Source organism: Vidua macroura, chromosome Z, assembly GCF_024509145.1.
Source record: "Vidua macroura isolate BioBank_ID:100142 chromosome Z, ASM2450914v1, whole genome shotgun sequence".
Lineage (NCBI taxonomy): Eukaryota > Metazoa > Chordata > Aves > Passeriformes > Viduidae > Vidua > Vidua macroura.
This window is the reverse complement of record NC_071611.1, coordinates 65,573,494-65,597,611: the sequence shown is the minus strand read 5'-3', so window position 1 is coordinate 65,597,611 and position 24,118 is coordinate 65,573,494. Positions and strand designations below refer to the sequence as shown.

General features: G+C 46.6%; 1 protein-coding gene and 1 long non-coding RNA gene across 2 annotated transcripts; one reads left to right on the top strand and one right to left on the bottom strand.

Moving 5' to 3' along the window:
* Window positions 1-963: 963 nt before the first annotated feature.
* On the bottom strand, window positions 964-5,447 carry KLF4 (KLF transcription factor 4). Its single transcript, XM_054002834.1, has 5 exons — window positions 5,032-5,447; window positions 4,825-4,942; window positions 3,808-4,699; window positions 3,564-3,728; window positions 964-2,075 (listed from the first exon to the last, which is right to left on the bottom strand). The coding sequence occupies exons 1-5, from the start codon at window positions 5,034-5,036 to the stop codon at window positions 1,900-1,902; spliced, it is 1,356 nt and encodes a 451-aa protein (XP_053858809.1). The 5' UTR covers window positions 5,037-5,447; the 3' UTR covers window positions 964-1,899.
* An 8,097-nt stretch (window positions 5,448-13,544) lies between these two features.
* LOC128821645 (uncharacterized) lies at window positions 13,545-22,821 on the top strand. The gene is made up of 5 exons (XR_008441179.1): window positions 13,545-14,786; window positions 16,248-16,315; window positions 17,520-17,597; window positions 20,240-21,035; window positions 22,659-22,821. It is a non-coding gene; the product is annotated as an uncharacterized LOC128821645 (long non-coding RNA).
* The last annotated feature ends 1,297 nt before the right edge of the window (window positions 22,822-24,118 follow it).

The following is a 24,118-nucleotide window of genomic DNA, read 5'->3' as shown; positions in this document are numbered from 1 at the left end:
AGCTTTATTGGGCACCACATACACCCAAATTTGTAGGTGACAGACATTATAAATCAGCTGAAGAGGAATCGCTTCTTCCCTTTTATCGAAGCGTAGTGAGAAAACCAGATCCTATTCACCCGGCATTAATGTGGAAATCATGTTTGCTACACAATCTGTAAGGCAGCTGGAACAATGAGGTCCCAAAGGAGAAGCACCACGGGGCTGGCAATGACCCGGGGCAGGCTCACTGCCCCCAGAGCTGCAGCATGGCACGCGCTGCTGTAGGGACGCCGGGGACCTCGCAGCAACACGTCCTCAGTCCCTGCATGGTCAGTCTTCCCTGGCTACGTGTGCATTCCTGCAGGAATCCTGGCCCTTCCTTGAGTGACTGGGTTCCCAGGACAGAGCAGGTTTCAAAGGAAAACTCCGTGCAGGTGATGGTTAAGCAGCGTTTTGTGCATGTGCCGTTTATTCTCCAAGCCAGGTTCAATCCTTTGCTCGACATTACTGTGTGGGTTTTCCTTTGCTCACACTAAGGTGGTTACACGGGCTTGCCTAAGAAATCCAAGGCAATGAAGAGGGGAATCCTTAATTGCTGAAAAGATTGCTAAGGAAAAAAAAATTATTTCTAGGATTTGTTATTATTAGATGCACAAGGTCTTACATCCTCAACAGAACTATGTCCTCTAAAAAATAATTTAAACTCAGTTACTTTAAAAATGGTAAATTACAGTTTTACCCACGCAGGTGAGATAAGCAGCAACTCAACATCCAGAGCAAAAACTTTCCATACACCTTTTTCCCTAAAACGAGATGTTACATCAGCACTGTACTTACACAATCCTGTCTTTCAGAGTCTTGAGACTACAAGGATTTGCCACTACCCGCTCTTCACCTTGGTAAAGTCAACCACCAATAAATACTAACAAACTTTCTTTGGCCATGTTCATACACAGGAAAAAACTAGAGCAACCATGCAGATAAAATATTATAGGTTTATTTAAAACTTATTTTCACCTTGAATACGCAAAATACAAATTCCAACAAAATGTTCATTATTACTTCGTAGTTTACAAATATACAAAATAGAAGTTTGCTTAAATTTATATTACATATTTATTATGTAAAGAACTATATAGAAAACATTTGTTCTGCTTAAGGCATATTTGGGAATAAACCATTGTACAAACTATTGCACATCGAAACCACAGTGCATTACAGACTGTCTGCATAAAGTTTTCTTCTTAACAAAAAAAATAAACCAGGTTTATTCACCTGATTTAGGTCATAATTGGCTATCGGAAGATAAAAAATAGTTCCTTGTCAGATATGCAGCAGTTTGAGAACTTTGGCTTCCTGTTTTTGGTACCTCTAGAACCAACAGTCACTAAGCACCACGAAATTGGCTTTTAAAGTATAATTCTGTACCTGAATTTTTCCTCCTCTTTTAACATTGTAATGGCTTTTAGAAGGAAAAAAAATAAAAAAAGAGAAAGTACAAGATGACATGTACATCTAATATTGCATTGAAAGGAAATTAAGGGAATGTAATTTCCCTGTGTAATATCCCCACCCTCCAAACTACATACAGTCTGTTTAACCCTGATATCCGTGACTTCCAGTCACTCCTTGGCATTCTGTAGTCCAGAAATAATTCAAGTTGGATTTACAAATGGAATGATAGAAGATCCAGTCATTGACCCACAATGTCTTTGGTTCTCTTAAGTGTATAACTAGAAAAAAAGAAAGCTGCAATGTCCGTATACAGTTATCCCTCTTTTCCACTCTTTGGAAGACTTCACCTCGATTATCTGTAGTGCTTAAAATGAGTTCTCCCCATCTTGTGGAAGACAGTCCTTGTGCTGTAAATACTGAATCTCTGCAGCAGTCGGGGGAAAGATCCACTGCTTTCCCACATCAGAAGTGCCGCTTCATGTGTAAGGCGAGGTGGTCCGACCTGGAGAAAGCTCTGTCACAGCGCTGGCACTGGAAAGGGCGGTGGCCTGTGTGTTTTCTGTAGTGACGAGTGAGTTCATCGGATCGGGCAAACTTCCACCCGCAGCCTTCCCAGTCACAGTGATAAGGCTTCTCACCTGTAAAAAAAAACCCAAAAAACAAGCAGTGAACACGTGAGTTAGGGTTTTGGGTTTTTTTTTGTGGCTACCACTTTTAGCACCTTCTTTCAAGCAGCTGTCCTAGAAAAACAAAGGGTGGTCAAATGCAACGAACTTCATGAAGCAGTTGCAAACAAACTGCAAAGACTAAAAGAGCAAGGCTGTCTTTTCAAGATGTACAGGTGCTATGAAATGCTAGTGTCACTTAAATCTTCACTAAAATGCTCCTTTTCATTGCCTTGCACATGAGACTTCAGAGCACCTGAGTTTGTGTTTTTGCTGGCGGTGTTACACAATCAAATAGCAACCAGAAATAGCTCAGCAGACAACGTATTTAGATAATTGTAGGTCTCAAGAATGAAAAAACAGCCGGAAACTGTTTTCATTAGCTCGGCCTGATTAAGGACTCAGCCTTGCTAGTGTCTTCATTATACAAAAACTACTGTTGATGGCAAGATGAGCTTCCCCAGCAATTACAAACTCCCTGTCTTACACATCCTGGGGATGGTGTTGACTGGCTTGGGACAGATGTTCACTCATCATTTGCCCAATTTTTTTTCCCCTTTCTGCCATTATCTGTAGACGTAGCCTAACTACTGCAGAGCCAGTATATTTTCCCTTTCCCATCTCCCCTTCAGGAGAAAGTTTTGAATCAGGTTCACAACCCAGGGATTCAAATTAGGCAAATTCCCAGGTTGTTTAGTCACTGTTACGGAATGCCCACACTGGCGAAACCCGTGTGCTGTGCCTGCTTTCACAAGCTCAGTTCCTGCAACTCGGCACTCAGCTGCAGAGTTAGAGACTGGACTCACATACACACTTTGGGTAGATTTTATCCCAATTCTAGCAGTGGACAATCAACAGTTAAACTCTGCTGGTGAAGGGGAAGATGTCCTACAAGTGGGTGAGGCACCCCATCAGTGCTGCCAGCTCAGCTGAAAGCCTCTTCTCTTCAGGGAATCTATCTCGGTTTTCCCAAAAAGGGAGCTACAGCTTGCAGAAATGCACAACCCCTTGCCCTTACAGCCAGACAAGACAGGAGTGAGTGTGTGAAGCACATAACCACCAGCAAAGAAAGTAGTTATCTTCAAGAGAGGGCTGCTGCCTTCTCTGAAGTGGGCCAACACAATTCAGAGCAACAAAGCCCAGCCGGCTGCCAGCTACCTGCTAATTTGCTAGCCACATAGCAAGAGAGAAGTAACGAACTCTGACTTGGCAAGAAACCCACCTGCTCCCACATCTGAGTCACTCTGAACCATTAAGCAAAATGTCAAGCCAATAAGTTAAGACTGCTCAGGACTTCACGTAGCCAAGGGGGAAGGGAAAAAAAATAGCCCGGAAACCCAGCAAGTGAAAGTCTTGTTGCTTTTAACCCAGCTCCTGTGCTCACGCCCTTCCACTGTCCAAGGGTCATACCCCGTGCCCCTCAAGCCAGGACATCCCCCTGACCCCGGCGCTGGGACTAACCTGTGTGGGTTCTCAGATGCGCCTTGAGATGAGAGCTCTTGGTGTAGGTTTTGCCGCAGCCCGCATAGTCACAGGTGTGTGTGGCCGTCCTTTTCCTAGGCCACGACCGGCGTCCCCTCTTAGGCTTGGCCTCCTCAGGCAGGCAGCTCCCCGGCGGCATCAGCTCTAAAGGCGGACAGGGAGGGGTGAGCACAGCCAGCGCCCAAGCTGGGACAGCTGCTGCCCCAGCACCGCAGGGACTCACCTTGGTACTGGAGCGCGCTGGGAGAAAGCTGCTCGGGCAGGAAGGTGGGGTAGCCAGGAGCCGGGGGGTACCCCGGGGGCAGCGGCGGGTGGCCCAGCCCTGGCGTGGCGGGGAGACAGTCTCTGCCGCTCAGCATCTCCTCGGGCCCCAGTGACGGCGTACTCCGGGCGGGCAGCGGGCGGCTACCCAGGGCGAAGTCGTGCTGGGGCGCTCCTCGGGGGCTGCTTCCGTGCGGCGGCGGCGGTGGTGGTGCCAGGGTGCACGGCGGCGCGGCCTCCTGCTTGATTTTGGGGCACATCCGCGGCAGGGAGGTGTAGGGCGCGCCGGGGCCATCGGCGCCGGACGGCGGAGCGGCGGGGCCGCTCTTGGGGCTAAGCCCCGGGTGGCTGTAGTCGCCCACCGCCTTCACCACGAACTTGCCCTGCAGGCTGGCCAGGGGCGGCAGCGCGGCCGGCGCTGGCAGGTACACCGCGTCCAGGTCTGGCCGCATCAGCTCGGCCACGAAGCCTCCCGAAGGGGACACGTCGGTGATGTCGGCCAGGTTGAAGGGCGCGGCGGACCCGGCGGCGGGCGCCCCGTCGCAGCCGCCGCCGTAGAGGAGACCGGCAGGCTCGGGCCGCGGCAGCGGGTAGGCGAAGGGCCCGGCGGGGCAGGGGCTGGCGCTGGGGGCCGGGGTGGCGGCGGGGGCCACCACTACGGCGGCGGCGGGCTCCTGGTGCATGAGCGAGTTGGAGAGTATGAAGTCGAAGTCCAGCAGCTCATTGAACTCTTCGGCGTCACGGCGGGGCCCGAGAGCGGCGGCGCCTTCCAGCTCCGACGGTGGCGTCTCCACCGGCCTCGCCGACAGCGCCGGCGGCGGCCGCTTCAGCTGCGACAGCTCCTCCCGCCAGCGCTGCGGGGACATTCGCACGGCTCAGCCCCGGCCGCGCGGCGCCGCGCCCGCCCCGACGGCCCCCGCCCTGCCCGGCCCCGTCCCGTCCCGCCCGGCCCCGTCCGTGCCGCGGCGCCGATACTCACGTTGCCGGGGCCCGCGGGCCGCGCCGCCTTCTCACGGCCCGCGGCGCCCGCCGCGAAGGTGGCGATGGAGGGTAGGAGCGTGCCGCTAAGCGCCATCTCGCACTCGCCGGGGGGCTGCCTGCGGTGGGGAGACACAGCGGTGTCAGCCGGCGGCCCGGCAGGGAAGGGACGGAGGGAGGGAAGGCGGCAGCCGCACCCGGCACCCACCGCATCCGTGCCGGGGCGTCCCGCCGAGCCGCCGCCGCCGCCGTGGTTCCGAGCGCCGGCGCGGAGCAGAGGGAGGCGAGGTGGCAGGGACGCGCCGTCCAGCCGCGCGGAGCCGGTGCCGCGGGAGTGCCCTGCCGCTGCTTCTTCTTCTAGCTCGGCGCTGCGCGGAGCGGGGCGCGGGGCGCTAGCGGCGCCGCGGGGACGAGGAGGAGGAGGCGGCGGCCGCCGCCCGGCAACGCGACTCCGGCACCGGCAGGGCGGCGGCGTGAGACGTTTCCCGAGGAGCCGTGGCCATGTGGGGAGCCGGGCAGGACGGACGGGACGCGGTGGTGCCAGTGGGGGAAAGAGGGGTAGGTGGAAGGAGGGATGCACCGAGCACGCTCCGCCGCCGCGCCCCGCTCAGCACTGCGCGGTCCTGTCGCCGCCGCTCCCTCTTATCACCTCACTTCGCGGGCGCGCCGCCCCCGCCGCCATGGCGACGGCGACACAAAACGGACATGTGGGGAAAAGGGGGGGACGGGGCGGGACGGGTCCGAGGAGTGCTCAGAAAGGGCGGGGGCTCCGCCCCGAGCGCCCCGTGACGCGGGCAGTGACGGGAGCGCGGGAGGGCGGGACACGGAGACACACGCGCCGGGGATGCCCGCGTGCCGCGGGGGCTGCCGCACCGGCGGCGGGGTGGGAACTCCCGTCGGGAATCGGCCTCGCGTGGAAGGGAAGGAGGTGGAACGGAGCATCCCGAGCGGCCGGCGAAGCCCTCTGCTTCTCCGCCTTCCTCCTAGCCTTGCATCTTCTTATTTTTCGTTTTCTTTAGTTTTTCTTTAACTTTCTTTGTATTTTTTTTCTTATTTCTTCCCTATTTTTCTTTTCCCGTTTTCATTTTTTTCTCTTTTTTTCCTCTTTGGTTTTTGTTTGTTTGTTTGTTTGTTTGTTTGTTTTAATTTTTTTTTTTTTTTTTTTTTTTTTTTTTTTTTTTTTTTTTTTTTACTCTTTTTTCTTTCTCCTTTTTGTTCATTTTCCGAACCGCCCCGACGGTGCGGTCCTTCACACGGCCCGTGCCAGCCCTGGGCTATTCTCGACTCCTCTATCACCGGGTCCTGGCGGTCCGAGGAGCCGCGGTCGGGCAACCCCCACTCCTCCCGGCGGTGCCGAAGGCGCGGTGGGTGCGAAGCTGGGAATAGTCCGTAAAATAAAATAAATATAAAAGTAAAATTAAAAAAGAAAAAAAAAAAGAGACATTAAATAAAACTACAGAACAATCCCCAAATTTAGCACAGCCTCGCGGGCAACCGCAAAGAACGGCACGGGCTCCTCCAGAGGGCAATGGCGAGCCGGCGCCGCGCCCCGGCGCCGCGCAGCCCCGACGGGCCGTGTCCTGGCGCTCCCCGATGGGCTCCGTGCTGCCCCCCGTGCGGCGGGGAGCCCCGGCGGGCCGTGTCCCGACCCCCCGGCGCTGTCCCGATGCGAGCAGTGGGGTCTGAGGGCGGTCCCCGCCCGGCAGCCGCCCCGCTGCCCCCCGGCGCCGTCGGCTGCTCTCCAGAACTGGTCGGGCCGGAGGGGTGAAGTCCCAGCTCTGCGTGATTTGCAAACATGAGCCCGAGTAACTTACGATGACTAAATTAAACCCTAAAATAATAATAAAACGCCGGGTTTTATTTTCTATATTTGCCGAACCGGTTTTACCGGTTTTGTGTTATGAATGTTAATTATTAATAACTTTGGCACTAAAAAGCAGAGCGTTGTGGTTTTTTGGTGTGGGTTTTTTTTTTTTTTTTTTTCTTTTCCTCTGCTCAAAGTCCATGTCTTGGCAGAGGATGTGCCAGGAACCACAGGTACAAAAAGGATTAGTGTGGGGAGATGAGGGCCAGGAAGGGAAGGGAGGTCCCTTCCCCGTTCGGAGGTGCAGGGCTGGGGGTCTGCTCAGCCCCTCGGAGTAGGTCCCAGCTATGACTCTCATGCATGGCCTGTGCTCTAAGACTCTCTGACAAGCACTCTGAGTGCTTGTGGGGGAACTGAATGCAAACGGTTGTAGGTCCAAACCTCCCCTCTAGCTTAGTCTGAGGAGAAAGCCCCTGAAGTGGGGGTTTGCAGCTCTCTGAATACTTCTTCCTCATAAGTTATTTTTCATTTGTTTCCTCTCACTGTAAGTTTGTTAATTTACAGATCTCCCAAGCAATGCAGCATTTTCCTGGTCCAAATTTCAAACTCGGGATCACTTGAGGCCAACATCAAAATTAAAATCACATCTCTTATTAGAAATAGGAGAACAAGAATGCTTCAGAAGCAGATAAGTGATCTGATATCTTTGAAATAAATGCCAGAACTTCATGGGTTCCAGGAAGAGAAGTTTTGAATATTGTGGACTGAAATAAAACAGGTTTGCTTTCACAATCTTTCATTAAATTATATTTGATTGCCATGTTTCTGGATAATTCAGGCAGACATGTGTGAGGTATGTGTAAATTTCATGTTAAAAAGATGTGGCCCACTTTCATCAGAGTCTTGATTTTTAATTGTGTAAGTGTTGACAGGGTGCTTAAAAAAGTGGACGCTTGCAGGAATTGGTAAATCCAATGACACCTGCATTTGAACATCCCACATAAACATCAACACTTTTTTTTTTTTTTTCACTAATGAAGCACAGTAGTGATTTCCTCCCTTGACTGATAAAGACTGAGATTTAATGGTCCTCAGTGTGGAAATTAAATGCATGAAGTTTGCAACTGCTCACAACTAATGCTTTTCCAGCCTACATAACAACCTAAGTGCTGTTTTCTTAGGACAGATTTATTTTAACATGCCTTCTGTCGCCAGCTGACCATTTCTCCCAAGTCTCAGTTTGCTCCAAATTTCCCAATTTTCTCTAAAACTTTCCTTCCACTGAGAACACAGCATGTTTCTGTGCTGTTCAAAGCCAGCTTTGGGGATTGCATAACACAGATAGAGAATTGCACAGAATTTGTGTCCCCTCTTGCCTTGGGATGTGAAATGGCATTTTTGCAGATGATGCTGTGCTGGGACAGAAAGGAGTTTGCTGCAACCCTCGCTGTGCCAGACTGCTGTGGCCTCTCCGTGTTTCTCTCCCTCCCTAGGTGGAAAGAGGAGGTTTGTCCCACATTTACCACATCTCACTGTGGGAGTGGGGTTGCCCTAGACTTGCCACTGGTGCTGCTCACCCATTTTGGCAGAAGAATTACTGCCTGGTGCAAACAACTTGTACTGGTGGCCCAAGTGTAGAGCAAAGTAAAAATGACCGAGTGAAAGGCCTTAGTGTCCAGCCTGAGTCAGTGCTAAACTGGTCACCTGTGTGTGTAAACCACAAAAGGCAGAGAGAGAAGCCAAGGAAGAGCACAGGTTTCTGGAGCAGAGACAGTCCTCAGGAAATGGCATCACACACTGAAAAACATTAAGAACATCAACAAAATGAAAAAAACAGTTGAGCTGATTGTGCCTGAAACAAAGACCAATCTGTTTATCTTGATATGTTTATTTTAAAGCTTAAATTTGGAACTCAATTTTCAACAAACTGGCTCGCAGGAGCCTCGGTGTGCAGCTTATCCCCTTTGATTTGGGTGTCTGTGGGAGCAGCTGATGGCATCAGGGACTGCAGGCTTTGGGAAAGACTGTGTTACAGTTACTGGTGTCAGACAAGAAGATGGCTTTCCGGAAAATTTTGGGATTGCAGTATGTTGTCCCTGCAGCTACAGGGCCAGGAGATGCCAGGACTCCTGTTCCATTCCTGGCACAACATAATGAAAGGGGAACTGGGAACAAACACATGATGCTGGGTTACATCCAATAAAATCCCTGTTGCTGATTCATCAAAAGTAGCGATTCCATAATCCTTGGTGCTGTGCTGCATTTTACCCTTACAAGGCTTCTGGAGAGCAGGTGAAATTTGAGGAGATGCAGTATCTGGAGGGTTTCTTATGTCCCATGCCACCCAAATTAGCTGCACTGCAGCCAAGAGAGAGGGAAGTTGTGAGACCTCACACCAACACCTGCTGTGCAAGGCATGCTCTGGAGAGGGGGAGTGCAGCGCTGAGGATTCATCCTCCTCCCACAGGATCTCTGCTCACCCAGGAGGATGAGACAGCCCAGAGCTATGGCCACCAAACTGCTCTTCTGGCCTCTCCTTCAGGGACACCTGTCCTTGGGGATTTGGTTTTTTGCCGTGTATTGTGTATTCCTCACCAAGCACAACTGAGCTCAGCCTTTATTTATCTGCTCCTGCACGGGTTACTTTGTTTTTGTTAAACAGAAATAAACCTCTGCTCAGCTGGCAGTTATACTTATAGATTATTAGTACAGTGCAAAGGTCACATCTCTGAAGATTGTGAGCAGTTCCAGGCAGGTTTCAAGCAGTAGCAAGTGTGTACATACACAGATGGCACAGGCACACTTGGGGTCGTAAATGTTCATGCTAAGAATGTCAGCAGTGCCCGTGGTCAGACTTGTTCTCACCTGCCTGGCCATATCTTGTTGATAGTTATGTTACTTTTCTAAGAGGTGTTTAAAAGACATGTGGCTATGGGATGTGGTTTAGTGGTGGGCTTGGCAGTGATAAGCTGAGAGGTCAGGTTGTGATTTCCACTGAATTTTCCCCAGTAAACTCCCAGTTTTCCCCAGTGATAACTCCTGTCTGAGATTCCAGAGGTGCTGATTCCCCCATCTGGTAGCATCCATTCAACCTCAGCCGCTGGCAGAGGCAACCACTGCCCTCACACAATTTAGCACCACCCAGGATCACTTGTATGCAGCAACTTTCTGCTTTCAAACAATCCAAGGGTTGTTGAATTCCTCTAAGAGGCAAAAATACCTTGAGCTGCTCATGGAAAACAAAGAGCTTTTTTTTTTTTTTTTTTTTTTTTTTGATCAAGCATAGGCATCCTTGCTCTGATGGGTTAGCCCCATCTGTTATTGACTTTAATGGGTTTGCCCCATCTTTGAATTTAGATGCTCCCCAAACTCTTAAAAATGACTTAAATGAGTGGCTCCCACAGTGGGACTGGTGCAAACAAAAACTCCACAATGAGCATCCTTTTCAAAGTCCTGCATGTAATGTGGGGACACTCACACACAGTGAAGAGAGAGGATGAATTCTTGGTTATTTATTTGTCTGTGATTTTTTTTTAAATGTATGAGACTGATGCATTATATTTTTCCAGACCCAATGGAGGAGTCACAGAAAAATAGAGAAAATTTGAGAAATTACCAGCTGCTGCCTAACCAGATGGTCCCCATTGATAGGTGATAGGTTTGGTATGTGCTAGAAGATGCAAGGAAATGTATCTGTGAGAAGGCTAAGTTGCTTTGTGGAGCTGTCTCTGAAGAGACCAAGAACTTGTATTACTATTAATTCACCTTTCTGCTTCCTTCCTCGGGACCAGATTCTCTCATTATTATCTCTGTGGCATATTTAAGGCATTGCTGTCCAGTAGCCTCTGGAACTTGTAATTTATCTGTGTCTCTGGAAGAATCACTCTTTTTGCTGCAAGAAGGGGATTTACTCTTTGATGATCTCCCAGTCCCCTCAATACCCATGGAAAAACTATGCAGAAGAGATTGTCCCCATCCTCCCTGTCCCAGGCCCTTCTTTCTCAGTGTTCCTTATCTATTAAATAGTAATCTTTATCTAATTATCTATCACTGTTAATAAAAATTAAGCACCTTACTACAGATTTGGCTTCCCAGAACATTCCCAAGCAGTGGAAGTATAAAATGAGTTCACCCCTCTCTTGTAATTCCGAAATGGAGCGATGTCATTAATGGAACAATGTCCTCACTAATTTAAATTTTCTTGTGGTTGCTGAAGCTGATGGGAGCAGGGAGATTTTGGCACACCTGCTCTGGTGTTCAGTGTTTCTTTTGCATGTAGAAAAACTGGCATTTTGCTACTAGGGAAGTTCTGATACTGCAGAGATTCAGGTTTCAATACCCACCAAGGAAAAGTTGGCTGTCACTCCTTGAGGATTTTTCAAATCCCTGTTTGAGCTCCAAGGTTTTTTTTTGTTTCAGGAAAAGTGGTGCTTCTAAGGAATGTAATCTGAATTGATGACATGCTTCCTAACAAAGAATTAAGGTGCCAGATAGGAGAAAAGTAGAAAATACAGGAGATATCTGCTTCTTGTGTGTAATACATTTGAATTTGCATAAGAGAGCTTAGCAGCAAAGTACTCCTGAGTTTAACCAGGAGTATTTGCAATTAGATTTGTGCTAATGAGCTAGGTAATCACAGGACAGTAAACAACACCTCTGCCATCTCTCAATGGTTCCTCCCACTCAGCATTGTGGATAAATTGACCTGGACAGCTGATTCACCCAAGTTGTCTTTCTTAACTATTTGCTATGATAAATTAAAGAACATCTGTTGTTTCCCTGCACCTGCATCCAGCAGGGGAAACTATTAGATAAATATTCCCCTCATTTGAACAGGAATAAAGACATTATAGGAGAACACTGGGGGAAAGGACCAGCACTGCCTTGCTCTGAGAGTAAATACCAGGCTTTCCACATTGTTTCCATAAATTTCTTCAGCTTTGCTCCAATGTTAATGGACCAGCAGGAGCCCATTACTCTATGATAACAGTCCGTTGCTCTCTTAATGAGAGCAATATGGCAACTGGTCTCAGATTTTTGACATAGGCACTGCACAATGATGGCATAGCTGGAGGACAGTTTTGGTGGCTCCATTTCTTCCAGAGAATCTTTGCCATGGACAGCTGGTGGCACAAAACAGTTCCTGCCCTGGGGGACACCTCACCACAGGTGCCCTTCACCAGCAGAAGAGTTTAAGCTGCCCCTTCTTGCTGAGTGTGAGATTCACTGCTCAGTTCACTTGTGCCATCAAAGAGATTGTGCTCGCAGGGCCCTGGGAAGGGGACAAGAAGTGCCATAGGAAATCAGTAATGAGAAAACATGGGGAAATTAATAATGGTGCATTCTGAGCAGGGTTTGAATAGCATGCAGTAATTGAAGCCCGGGGCCACACTCTGCACAATGAGGAAGAAACAAAATAAGGAATAGCTGCTCATTAGGCTCCAGATTCAGCCAGTCTAAATTCCACCTAAGGCTTTGTGCCAAGAGCTTCCTACTGGCAGGCGCTGGGCCTTCAGGGATGCCGAGTCAATGGGAAGCCCCAGGTGGAATTTAGTGCAGGGATAAATCTGCCTGACACCGAGCAACACCTACCTTAAGCAATCCATGGGTGATGCAGAGCTGCTCTGTGAAGTAGCTTGTGATCCTGCAGTGAGAGAAAGGGGCCAAGAGACGGTGGCATGGGCAACTGTAGTTCTGGCACATCCAGTTTGTTAGCACACAAATGTTGTGTGCCTGGTTTTGCAACATTAATTTTTTTTTTTTTTATGGTAGGCAGAATACCATCCATTTGCTGGGAAATTATACAGCTGAACTTTAAAAAAGAAGTATTTGCTTCTGAACTCCTTTAAAGTCTCCTCGAGTGAATTAGCTAGGCTCTTTGTAGCATAGATTTGGGGCTTAAGAGAACCAATGCAGCCAAAGCTATGAATAAAATGTGCAAGTAGTTAAGATAGAGTATTTACACCAGTTAATAATTTTGGATGCTGGCATCTCATGAGTGAAGACATACTCATTGTGAGACGAATCCATGATTTTTATCCTTAGAAGACTGATTGCCAAGGCGTGTTTCCATCAATAAAATCTACTTTACTTTACGAATCCATTGTCTTACACAATAGGCAGCAGTGACTCAGTGGACACCTAGCTTACCCACTGAATTAGGAGTGTAGCTCTGCCTCCAGAGAGAGAGGGAGAGAGGAAAAGTGACCCTAGAAATCTATCTGAAGTACTGAATCACTTCTGTGAGGGTGAGCTTTTGGTGGGCTAAGGCTGGGGAAGAAGAGTTTGTTTGTATATTTCCCTAAAGGAATCTTGCCAGTGCTGCAGGACTTACCACAAAGCTGGCATCTCTGGCCTTCAGTTCCAATTGTGATTTTTAAAGTTAAACTAGATTTTGCCATGACTAAAAGCTTCTCAGCTGGACAAGTGACACCTTCTTTACACCCAAATCCATGTGTGTGTAGCTGTGGCTGCACATTTCATCATGTAAAGTGGTCCTGCTCTGCATTATATTGTAACTCTGGTGACCAAAAAGGCTATGTAAGTCCTGTGGCTCCTCCTTTCAATGCTCACATTTTTGTCACAGAAGTATCCTGAGATCCTAAATCTCCAACTCTGCTTTGGTCATGAACCAGGGAAATATTATAAGATGATTGGACTGTAAAGGAAAGGAAGATTCCTTTTTAATTTTAGAGAGTTTTAATTAACTCGGTAAGGTACTAGCAAGACCTATCACCTGGATGTGAGGGCTGTGAAAATGCAAATCATATTTCTTTCTTGTAAGATCAGCTGGCTGCCACCTTTCAAATGGGCATGAGGTGCTGATAGGTAGAGATCTTTTGGAAGTTACTGCATCTGGTGTATTTGATATTGCAGATGGAGGAGATTCCTTTAATCCAAGACCCCAGTTGCAGAAACCTTGTCATTGCATATCTGCTCCTTGAGGTATTTTATCATTGCACACCTGTTCCTTGCAATATCTGCAGCTTTCTGTGAGCTCCTTTTCTCCAGGCTACTTGTGTCTCTGAGCCTCCTGTGCATTGCCTCTCCTTTGCAGATATTACTGGTGTAGTTTTGCTGTTTTGACTCTCCCAGGTTGTCCCTGGTCTGTATTTTCTTTAGTATCACTCCCTGCCCCCCACCATTCCCCCCATTTACTTCAATTTTCTCTTCTTTAGGTAGCTAAATGTAGAATCACAGAATCATAGAATGGTTTTGGTTGGACAGGACCTTAAAAATAATCTTGATCTAACCAACCTGCCACGTACAGGGACACCTTGCACTTAACCTGATTGCTCAGAGCTCCATCCTGCCCAGCCTTATCTTGTCTGGAAAAAACCCATTTCTATTTTTAAAAAAGTTACTCCCTTTCTGTATCTCAGAGCTGTCATAATTTGGGTGAAAAGAGCCTCCTCAACTGCCTGGAGAAGCCTTGGGACAGGCAGAGCCCCACATACCCCAACGAGTATCCTGCCAAGTAATGCTAACTGAATTCACTCACATTTTCTTTTGGGAAAAGACTGGCCTGACTTTCAGCCATCAGAAATTAGGAAAAGATTGGTGATGTCTTCACCTGTGCCCAAATTTTTGGAAGCCATGAGGAGTTTTACAGGATGACTGTTGAGACAAACCCCATGTGTTTCAGGTGTCCAGAAGGCTACACATGATATTTCTCAAGAGCAGCCTGGAGTGCTTGGTACATGGTCAGCTGTCTTCTTGCTTATGGGGGAAAAACATGCAATAAGACTGCAGAATAAAGAATTTGCATCAGGGTACAATAGCTCCCTCCCCATCCTAGTTCCTGAGTCTGCTTTACAGTGACTCAAAAGCTGTGGGTTGCTTGAATTCATAGTCCAGTAGCCTAAGAGAGGACATGACAAAGAGATGTCTCCAGACAGTGATTCTGAACTTTTCCTGACTCAGTTTCCTTCTGCTGCTGTGTTATATCCTTTTCATCATTCGACCCCACTCCTGGGTGCTGGAATTGACAGCCTCTGGCAGCTGCAGGAGTTTATGATAGCAGTTTTTTACTGCCCATCCTCCTCCTCCTGCTTTCTGTGCGCTCATCACCACTGACTGCTCACTTCTCTCCTGAGCACTGATATTTCACAGGAGCCTTTCTCAGCCATCTGTGATTTCCTTCTGCACAGTTCATGCAGGTATGGAAGACACCTACCTAGCTTTTGTGTCCCACAGTGCTCTGCAGACACACTGAAAGCATGACCCTGAAGGACAAACATTTAATTCCATGGCCAGATGTTTAACAGTGGTCAAGAGCACAGTGTGTTGGAAGCAACGGAGCAGTAGTTTAAAGTATCACATGGAAAATTTAAATACTGTGAATGAAATATTGAAATATTCGTATTTAATTCAAGTTAAGGGCTCACTTAATAATGTTGTTTGGGAATGGAGGATGATTTTTAGCCCCAGAATTATGTTGTGCTAGGTATTGTGATAAAAAGAAGCAATCTTTTATTGTTGAGAGAAAGTGATTGAATGGCACTGCCTGGAACAATTTTAAGTGTAGAGTAAAACAGAGAGTGATGAACATATTAGCTGTGACGTGAATATTTTTTTTTTTTTTTTTTCGTTTTGTTTTTTTAATTCTGGAGAAAAGGAAAATTAGTAGCCTGTCATGCAGCAGTCAAGTCACAGTGTTGAACCTGTCAGTCAGAGTCATCTCCATGTTAATGCTTAAGGGAGTAAACACAGACCCATGACTTCATTCCAGGAATGAGCCATTTGTGGAGGCTAGCAAATACTCAGGTAGCTTCCAAATTCCAGCAGAGGCAGGGAAAAGCTAAAAAAAATGGTTAAAAAGGAGGTCCTGCTTCTTTTTTCTTGTGCAGGCTTATAAATAGCCTATCTCATAGCTTTACTTTTTTTTTTTTTTTTTCCTTTTTTTTTTTTGACCTTATTGGAGCTATGTAGGGAATCCACAGGAAATGAATTGAGCAAAAGACATAGGATAGTAATGTGATGTTGCTTTGCTTGGTCGATCTTTGGCTGAGATAGTCTGAATTCAGGGAAGATGAACTGATTAGTAAGAGGTGGTGAGACCTGGTACCACTGACTTCGGTGGTGCTATTTTCATTTTTTTTTCCGAGAAAAGGACAGTGAAAAACTGGAGACTAACATTTGCTCTTCCATTCCTGCATCCTGCAGGAATCCTGTGGAAACCTTTCCTCTGTTCTTTGACAGTTCTCCCTCCTTCACTTCAGAGATTGGTTTCACAGATTCTCTTCAAAAAGAGTGAAGCTCATGGTGCTTTCCTTCTGCACCTTTCCTATAATCACACCTGACAGAGTGACTGTGAGTTAGTTACACACCTGGGAGAAAAACATTACTTCATGTAATGTAAGGTCCCCTACATATTTTCTTAATGTTTATCAGAGACTACTTGTAGTGCATGTAAAATAAATACTATTTGAGATGTTAAGTTTCAAGGAAACCTGAGCGGGCTTTACAGTACAATTTCTAGGTCTTGACTAGCAGATGGTATCAGAGTGTGGTTCATGTGTGTTATATTGATAAAAAGCAAAAAACTATGGAGTTGAAGGTGAATGGCCATGAGGTTTGAGGAGGATAGGGCTGAGCTGGGCTCTGTGCTTTCTTCACAGGGTGGCTTCCTGCAAAGTGCCTGTGCCTGGCAATTCCTCCCTCTGACAAGGAGCTCTTGGGAGCTGAGGTACTTCCCAGCCCTGCCAGGGGCTCTCTGTGGGTATCAGTTGTGTACCCCCAGAAGGGTACACCACAGCGTTTTCTGATGGCTCAGTGTTGGAAACAGGCTGGGGCTGCAAGTCCTGCTCAGCAGCAGCCAAAGCCACAGGTTGTGTCCTGGGTTACCATGAAATGGCTGAGATGGAATTCTCAGCCCATTCCAGTGCAGTTGGCTGAAGAGATGGTTTCTTTTTCTTCCCCAAGCTTTTTGCTACACCATTTTTTCCCCTCCTTGTTCTCTTAAAGCAATGAACCCAAAAGCTTTGTTCTGGATATGTGGTGCCTCAGAGAAAGTGATCCCACTCCCTTCCCAGTCTCTGAGTGTCCTGTAGTTACAACTGAAGATTTTGTCACTGACATATTATTTTAACCCAGGCTAACAATTTGAGATAACTGGCACAGCATAAGACCATATTTTTTGTTTGTTTGGCCAAATTTACCTTTTCAAGTCATTTATAAAAAAGCTGCTAGCAAGATCAAGGCCCTTTACTTGATGACGAGAACACACCATACAATTCTGATAATATTTCAGGAACAGATAGTTCAGCCCTACTTAAATATATTTCCCTGGCAAAGCATGTGTAGCCTTTATTGAGAACTGATCAGCATGCCAAGTTTCGGTTATTAAATATGAGTTTGGATTGTTCAAGGATGAAAGAAAGTAATACTTTTTCTTGGCATGTGAGTATATCAGAAACATCCATGCTAAATGTAATCAGACATGAAACAGAGGGAGAGAAATGAGCCTGCAGGAAAAAAAATACTACTTCCCTCACTTGAAGAAAAAACACAGCAAGGATTCAAAAAGTAGTTTCAAGTTGGTTAACAATTAAAACCAGTAGAAATGCTAATTCTGTGTGACAAGTCTGTGCTATCTTTAACTGTGCCATAAATAGATTGATGTAGGATGTGGTTAGCAAGGTCAGAGCCCTATTAAAATGAGGGTATTTACTGGGCAGCTGGAGTGGTGTTTCTTACTGAACTAAAGAGCCTCTCTTCTGTGCACACGTTGGTGGTTCCATGTTGAGGTGTTGGCAAAAGAAACAAGGACAGCACGAGCCTTTTTTCCCCTTGAATAGCCGGAGCCCTGCCTCAGCCTGGGGAGCCTTGAAAGCAGCCTCTGGACACCTGCCCTCTGCTTCATGTCTCTTTTTTTCCCAAAATTTTGACAGCAACAGATGAGTATAGGTCAGCCCCATCAGCAAGAGGACAGGCAGCCCAGCAGGACCATCCCCAGACCCACCACAGCAGTAAGAAAGGCAACTCAAACAAATTGCTGCTTTGGCATTTCAGCTGAACTTCTCACTTCCTTGTGTTTACTTGCTGTGCCTTTGTTTTCCAGTCTGGAAATACTGTTTTCAAGCTCTTTTGTGCCCGTTTGTGCATTTAGCTGTGTTCTGATCATGTGCAAAATGTAGTTTTGTGCCTTGGAAGCCCATGGTAGGTCACAGTAGCTACCAAGCCAGACTGCAGGAATTCTCTGATCCAATTTCTCCACCATTTTTTGTGATTTCTTTACCTCCCATGACATGGGATTGCTGCAGAGGACTGTAGGTAGGAGTGGGGGGGATTTGCTGTTCTTGTTCAGCTTGGTTGTGGCTGGGTCACAGGCAGACACACAAATCAGTTGTGACTCCACAGTTTTGACAGTGCTACTCACACAGGCTTCACCCAGAGGTTACACCTGCCAAAAGACAAATGCCTGGGGCTGTTCCTGCCTTCTTGTGGACACCTGCCCTTGGTGTGGCTGCCTGTGTGTGGGCAGCAGAGCTGTGAAGGACTGACCTCACCACCACGGGTGACACGTGTCCCTTGACCCCAGGATGTGGATATGGGACTCCTGGTTACAGAGTTGTTATTGTGGCTTCTGTGCCTGGCTTTCCTTCTCATGCACAGGCACAAGGGGTGGGTTGTGAGGCTGTTCTTGCCCTGCCACACAGCCAGCAGGCAGCTGGGGTTGTGCCTGTGAGCCAGGGAGCTGTTTAGACACAGACGCTAAATGTGAAGTCACTCTGGGTGGCTTTGCTTTTGTAGCTGCCCATGTCCTGGAGATCTGGAGGAACTGGTTGAGATTTCCTTCACAAGGCAAAAGCATGAACTAAAGGAGCAGGAGTGCAGTGCTGAGGTGGGAAATGGGTTGTTTTCCTCCCTTAGCCATAGACCTTCACAAATGCCAGCCAGCCAGCCAGTTTTTAGTGTTACTGGATTTGTCCTGCTAGATATGAGTGTCCTGCTGTTTGGCACAACAATGTTCCTGTCTGGTATCTAGTGAACCATCGTTAAAAAAACAAAGAGTAATAGTTTGGTGAAAGTACAGAGTCGATAGTGCTGAGTAATGTATTTGCATACTGGCATATGCTCTTTGAAAGTAAATAAGATTATGTCAAAATCATCTGGAAGAGAGTTAATTTAACATCCTGGCTAAAGTTATGCAACCAGAGGGAGGTGGGGGTGCAGAGGGGGTGGATGTAATAGACTGGCTGATGAAGCCTGGGGGACAAAATGTCCTAGTGGAAATTATATGTAGCACAAAAGAATGTAACATAAGAACCCAGCAGAAGAGCACTGATTCCAGGCTGCTTATATGCACACACAACTGTTTTTCTGTTAGCTTTAGGAAGGCATGGGATGATGAGAGAAGGGGAAAAAAATTATCTGCAAGATTTGATGCCTCCTTCTTATTGAGGTCTAAGTTGCTTCTTGGTCCTGATTCAGGAAAGCCCCTGCAGGACACAGAGGGTGTGAGCATGCCTCAAGTGCAGCTGATGGATAATGGCCAGTCTGAATTTGAAGCTGCACGGCTGAACAAATGCTCAGGTCCTGTTTTCAATAGCTGACAGCCTGCGAGAGATGATCCCCTCCCAAACATGTCATGGGCTGAGGAGCTGCAGAACTTCAGGGGTGTTTGGACTTGGACCCAACCTTCCATTTGAGCTTTGATTTTTAACAATTTGTCTCAGGCACTTGTTTTGAGCAACTCCAGATTTTTAGGCAGCTTTGCTCTGGACTCTCCACAGAAGCTTTGTGTAGCTCATTTCTCTCTCTCTTTATTGTAGGCTTGGAGTTAGCTTTGCTGTAGAGAAATGAATCTGCTTCTTGCAATAAGCAAAGTTTGAAATGCAGACCAAACCCTTTGAAGGTTTTTGTGCTCAGTATTGCAGATCACAGCAGAAAAAGCTCTCTTCCTCTCTGCTTATAGTCACATGTTTCTAAATTCAATCTGACCCTCAACACTTAGCCCAAGGAGTGAGTTATTAAAGCCTTCTTGACAGCAATTTCTTCTCCAAGAAAATGTAAGCATGAGGTTGTCAGGTATATAAAGATTTGTGAACAGTTAGATCAGTGATACATGACCACAACATGGTGATGGGAACATTTCTGTGCTGTTTGATTCAGCAGCAATGTGCACACACTTAGGGAAGAAATATCTTCAAGCATAACCACAGAGTGAGGATGGGAAGTTTTAGGACACAATTCATGTTTACAGTAAGGAATATGGATGGCAAATCTACTTCCAACAGCAATGGGCACAAGAAACTTGATGCTAAGAGTACTGATGTCACTAAATGCTCCTGCATGGTTAATTTGAAATGTCTTTTGCGTGAAATTGACATAAGGCTCAGAAGCTGCTCTGTCTTTACCTAGAAGACTCTGAGCCTGCTTCTCAAGCTGCAGTGCAAGCAGTAGTTCCTGTAGCTGTGCAACCTTGTCTGATTGAGGGGAAAAACCAGAGCTACAGTACAAGACAAGGTCTGCACTTGCAAGGCAGGGATTTGCACTTCTTCCTCTGGGTGAGGCAGATTTTTGGGTAGGCTCATTGTCAGCAGGGGAGACATATAATTGCAGACAGTGCTGTACAGAAAATACTTAATCCTTTTCACTGACTCCTCAGGAGGAACCCAGGCTGCAACAGTCATCATATAAGGTCAGGTAGATGAAAAAATAAGGTGGAGATTGTGGGATCCTTGCAAAACAGGAGGAGCCAAATGAGGAGTAAAGGCACTTCAATATCAAGGAATTTAGGTGCAGCAAAGAAAAGTAGCCAAAAGCACTCATTCTCAGCACCCAGCTTTAAAGGTATGCTTAAAAGAAAGGGGCAGTGAGTCCTGTGAGGGGTGGTACTAGGATGGCACATCTGTTGTGTTATGAAGCCTGATTATGACAGAATCACCTCTTCCTGGAGCAAGTTTTGCCTTATTGGTGTGAGTGATGATTTGTCTGCAGCCCAGGGACACTCTCCTTGCATTAAGTCATCTGGCACATGAAGCTGGACGCTTGAAGGAGAGATAGATAAAGAATTGGAGGAAAAACTAGAGAAAATATGATCTGTCCATGGACATTTCACTGAACTTGAAACAGAAGTCTCTTGAGTCTGGAATGGCCACAAACAGAGAGCTGAAGCCTGTGCTAGGAAGGAGATGAGTGCAATATCATCTGTCCCTGAGCAGATGAGTGCAATAAAGGAAATAACACAAAGCAGTATCTCGTTGAGGAAAGTTTTGCACTCAAAAGTCAACCAGTTTTGACTGGTCCAGCACTTGAGATTCAAAGAAAAGCATGGCTTTCATACTTCTGTGCCCATCCTCTGTCCTGTTGTCCTCTGTCCTTGCCTTGTTCACACGGCAGCCTAGAAATTATGAGAAACCAGCTCTGAATGAAGAACCTGCCAGGATTTTTACAAGAGAAGAGTAAGAAATACATTCTTCTGGAGTGTTACATTTCTCCCTCCAATCTCATTTCAAATTTTTGCTAATTTATATGAATGCCTTAGATAAAAGTTCTAATAATAATAGCTGAAACTGTTATTTGATAAACTTTGTGTCCGTTTTGATTTTTATCAGAACTAAAAGTCTCTAGCTGGATATTACCTGTAAAAGAAAATAGTCTCCAAGAGAACAGGAGTCCTTTATCAAATATAAAACACCTCTGCAACCTGTGCCAGTGTCTCACCGCCCTCAGAGTAAAAAATTTCTTCCCAATATCTGATCTAGATTCACACTCTTTCAATTTGTGTCCATTAGTCCATCTTCTGTCACTACCTTTCAGTTTTGCCACTACAGTGGCATTTTCCCTTTGTAATGTGTCCCCTCTATCACTCAGTACTTGTACAAGCCACTTATGCGTTATTTAGGTAGGCATTTATCTTCCTGAAATCCCTGTGGGGTGAAAAAAACCCACTTTCCTCTACTGATTCCTTTGGGACAGAGGCAACAGATCCTTAACGGATGCTTAAGCATTAATTGCTTTAGGGCTCATGAGGCATCTGAAATGCTCATTAACCATGGCCAATAAATTTGTCCAGCTTCTGGAAGAAGCAGAAACAAATCTCCCCAATCTTTCTTTCATTTCCTGAAGCAAGAACCAGCCTATCTGCCTTCTTTCCCCTCCTCCTGACACAGCATCATATACACTTTCCTCAGCTGTTTTCTTTTCTTGAGCCAACACCCTTCCTTGGCTTTGCCTGACCATTTCCTAATTCATTCTCTTTCACCTCTTCTCCTTCTCCTTCTCCTTCTCCTTCTCCTTCTCCTTCTCCTTCTCCTTCTCCTTCTCCTTCTCCTTCTCCTTCTCCTTCTCCTTCTCCTTCTCCTCTTTCTCCTTACTTTTAAATTTTGTTTCACTTTCTTGTCCTATTTTTCCTATTTTCTCCCTTTACTGTTTTTTTCCCCATTTTTTCCCTTTTCTATTGGTCTAGCCTAACTGATCTCCATAGAGAAAGCTGTGAAATAAAATAGGCACTGGTGTTACATGGACAGGTCTGTGCTGGGCCACTGTTTTTTACAGACAAGGGGTCCATATCTAGTTTTCAAACCTAGTTTCCAGTGCCTCAGGTAATGTGTTGGCAAACCACAGGTCACTTATGAGGACTTTTTTAGGAAGACTTAAGAACATTCTCACTGTCAGGAATGTGTTTAAGTCATGCTCCTAAAAACATTTTGATGAAGAAGGCTGCTTTCCTCACATGGGACAGGACCCTTAAGCTTTACACTTGCACCTCGTGTGGCAGATTTGTAGAATCAGGTAAAGGTTTAAAGGCTGGAAAAGACTGCTCTGATAATTTTGAGAGATGTCTGGAATGCCAGAGGTCAAAGAACCCCCGCTTCTCCTTTAAACAGCCAGTGGAGACACAGTTAACTTTATTGTGGCTGCTATCTTATCACCACCAAATAAAATGCTCCAGACTGGTGCACGTCTGCAATTACCTGCCTGGCACACAAATAATATTTCTGCAATGTCATGCTTATTGTCGTCATGGCATTCATTTCCAGACTTAATTTTGATTATTAATTATGCTGTCATGTTTACTGCAGCCCTGTGCATCTGCTGGCGTGAGAGGACTGCAGATGACCAAGTCTCCTGCTCTAGACAATGATCCTGCTGTTAGAAGAAGAGAAACAGAGGTACAGGGCAGTGGAATGATCAAGGAATGGGAGAGGCTCTGTACTCCCAGTTGGACCAGTGCTGTGACATCAGAGACAGTGTGCCTTGGTTTGACTCAACCCTTGAAGGGGTTCAATAAAAAAAAAAAAAAAAAAGTTTATTTTGCCATGGATTACAATTACACAGGCTTAGTTTTTGTGTTGCTCTGCTCTATCTAGTATTTCCTACAATACTTAGAGGTAGAATACCAGAGCTATTGCTGAAGCTCTTCAAAGACATGGCCTGAGTTCCAGCAATAGGTACTTGAAGTCTGCCTTCCTGATCCTGAATAAAAGTTTAGCTGGGTTTTTGAATGACTCTACAAGGTGACAGATCCTGTTTCCAGGTGTCCTGTTTCTTTTTACTTTTCTTTATCTAAATTCTCCTTCATTCTTTACACTCTTTGTTTTCCACAAACTGAGATTTCAGATTGGAAGTCTTGCTTGATGTGCATCAGTTTTGACTGGTCAAGCAGATAATCAAGCTTCTGTACTGCAAGAGCTCATCCACTTGGGCTGCTTCCTAATTTTCCCACTAAAGCAAATGAAAAAATCACATGCAGTCTTCATGGAATGTTCTTTGGTGAGCTTTGCATGAAGCCAGAGGGACAGTCACATTGCAAATACCACCCTCACCCCTATTGCCAGCATCTGTCTTTCCTGCTGCCCTCCAAGCACAGTTGAGGACCCCAGACATTCAGGAGAGGAAATCCTGGGTCCTGGAGGCAGAGAGGGAAAGAGCAAAGTAGTTTTGTGCCATGTTCTGAATTACCCATACCCAGAGCAAGTGCTAGAGGAACAACATTTCATCCTGCCAAAATTCAGGAGGGGTGATTTCCCTTTTGTTCCCCTTCTGCAGCAGGGCTGATTGTGCAAGATCACCTGAAAGGAAGCCAGAGGACTTTCCCCTTGGTTGTGTGGTGGGCTGTGTGCCTCTGCAATGGGAAGACTTCAAGAAAAATTTCCAGCCTTATGCATGGTGCTGCCCTGAGGCACCTGAGCCTGAGCTGCTGGAGCTGCGTGGCACTGGGCAGCATTGCTGCAGACTGAGTCTGCTTTACTCCCCAGTTTCTCGGTGCAGCATATTTGTTTCTGTTCACAAACTTTCCAGGAGCAGCACTAAAGTGTTTTAGAAAATTGCTTTTTGTCAAAGATATCTGCATTTCTGTGCTGTGGTGAGGAAAAAACCCTCTGTACAGCATCTGTACCTGGGCCAGGCAGCACTGTGACAGTGTGTGACAGTGAAGTGGTGACAGGGAGTCTGAAATCCAGGCAGAAATACAGCAGATTCAGGGGATATATCTATGCCCAAATAGCCAGCAGCACAGCAGAGAGATGGTCTGGCTTGCAGA

Bases quoted from the DNA above. Each gene is read 5' to 3' on its own strand.
- KLF4 (XM_054002834.1), bottom strand. The intron at 4,700-4,824 runs GTGAGTATCGGC...ATGTCCCCGCAG, and splicing joins GGCCCGCGGGCCCCGGCAAC to CGCTGGCGGGAGGAGCTGTC. The intron at 2,076-3,563 runs GTTAGTCCCAGC...TTTTTTTTACAG, and splicing joins GCATCTGAGAACCCACACAG to GTGAGAAGCCTTATCACTGT.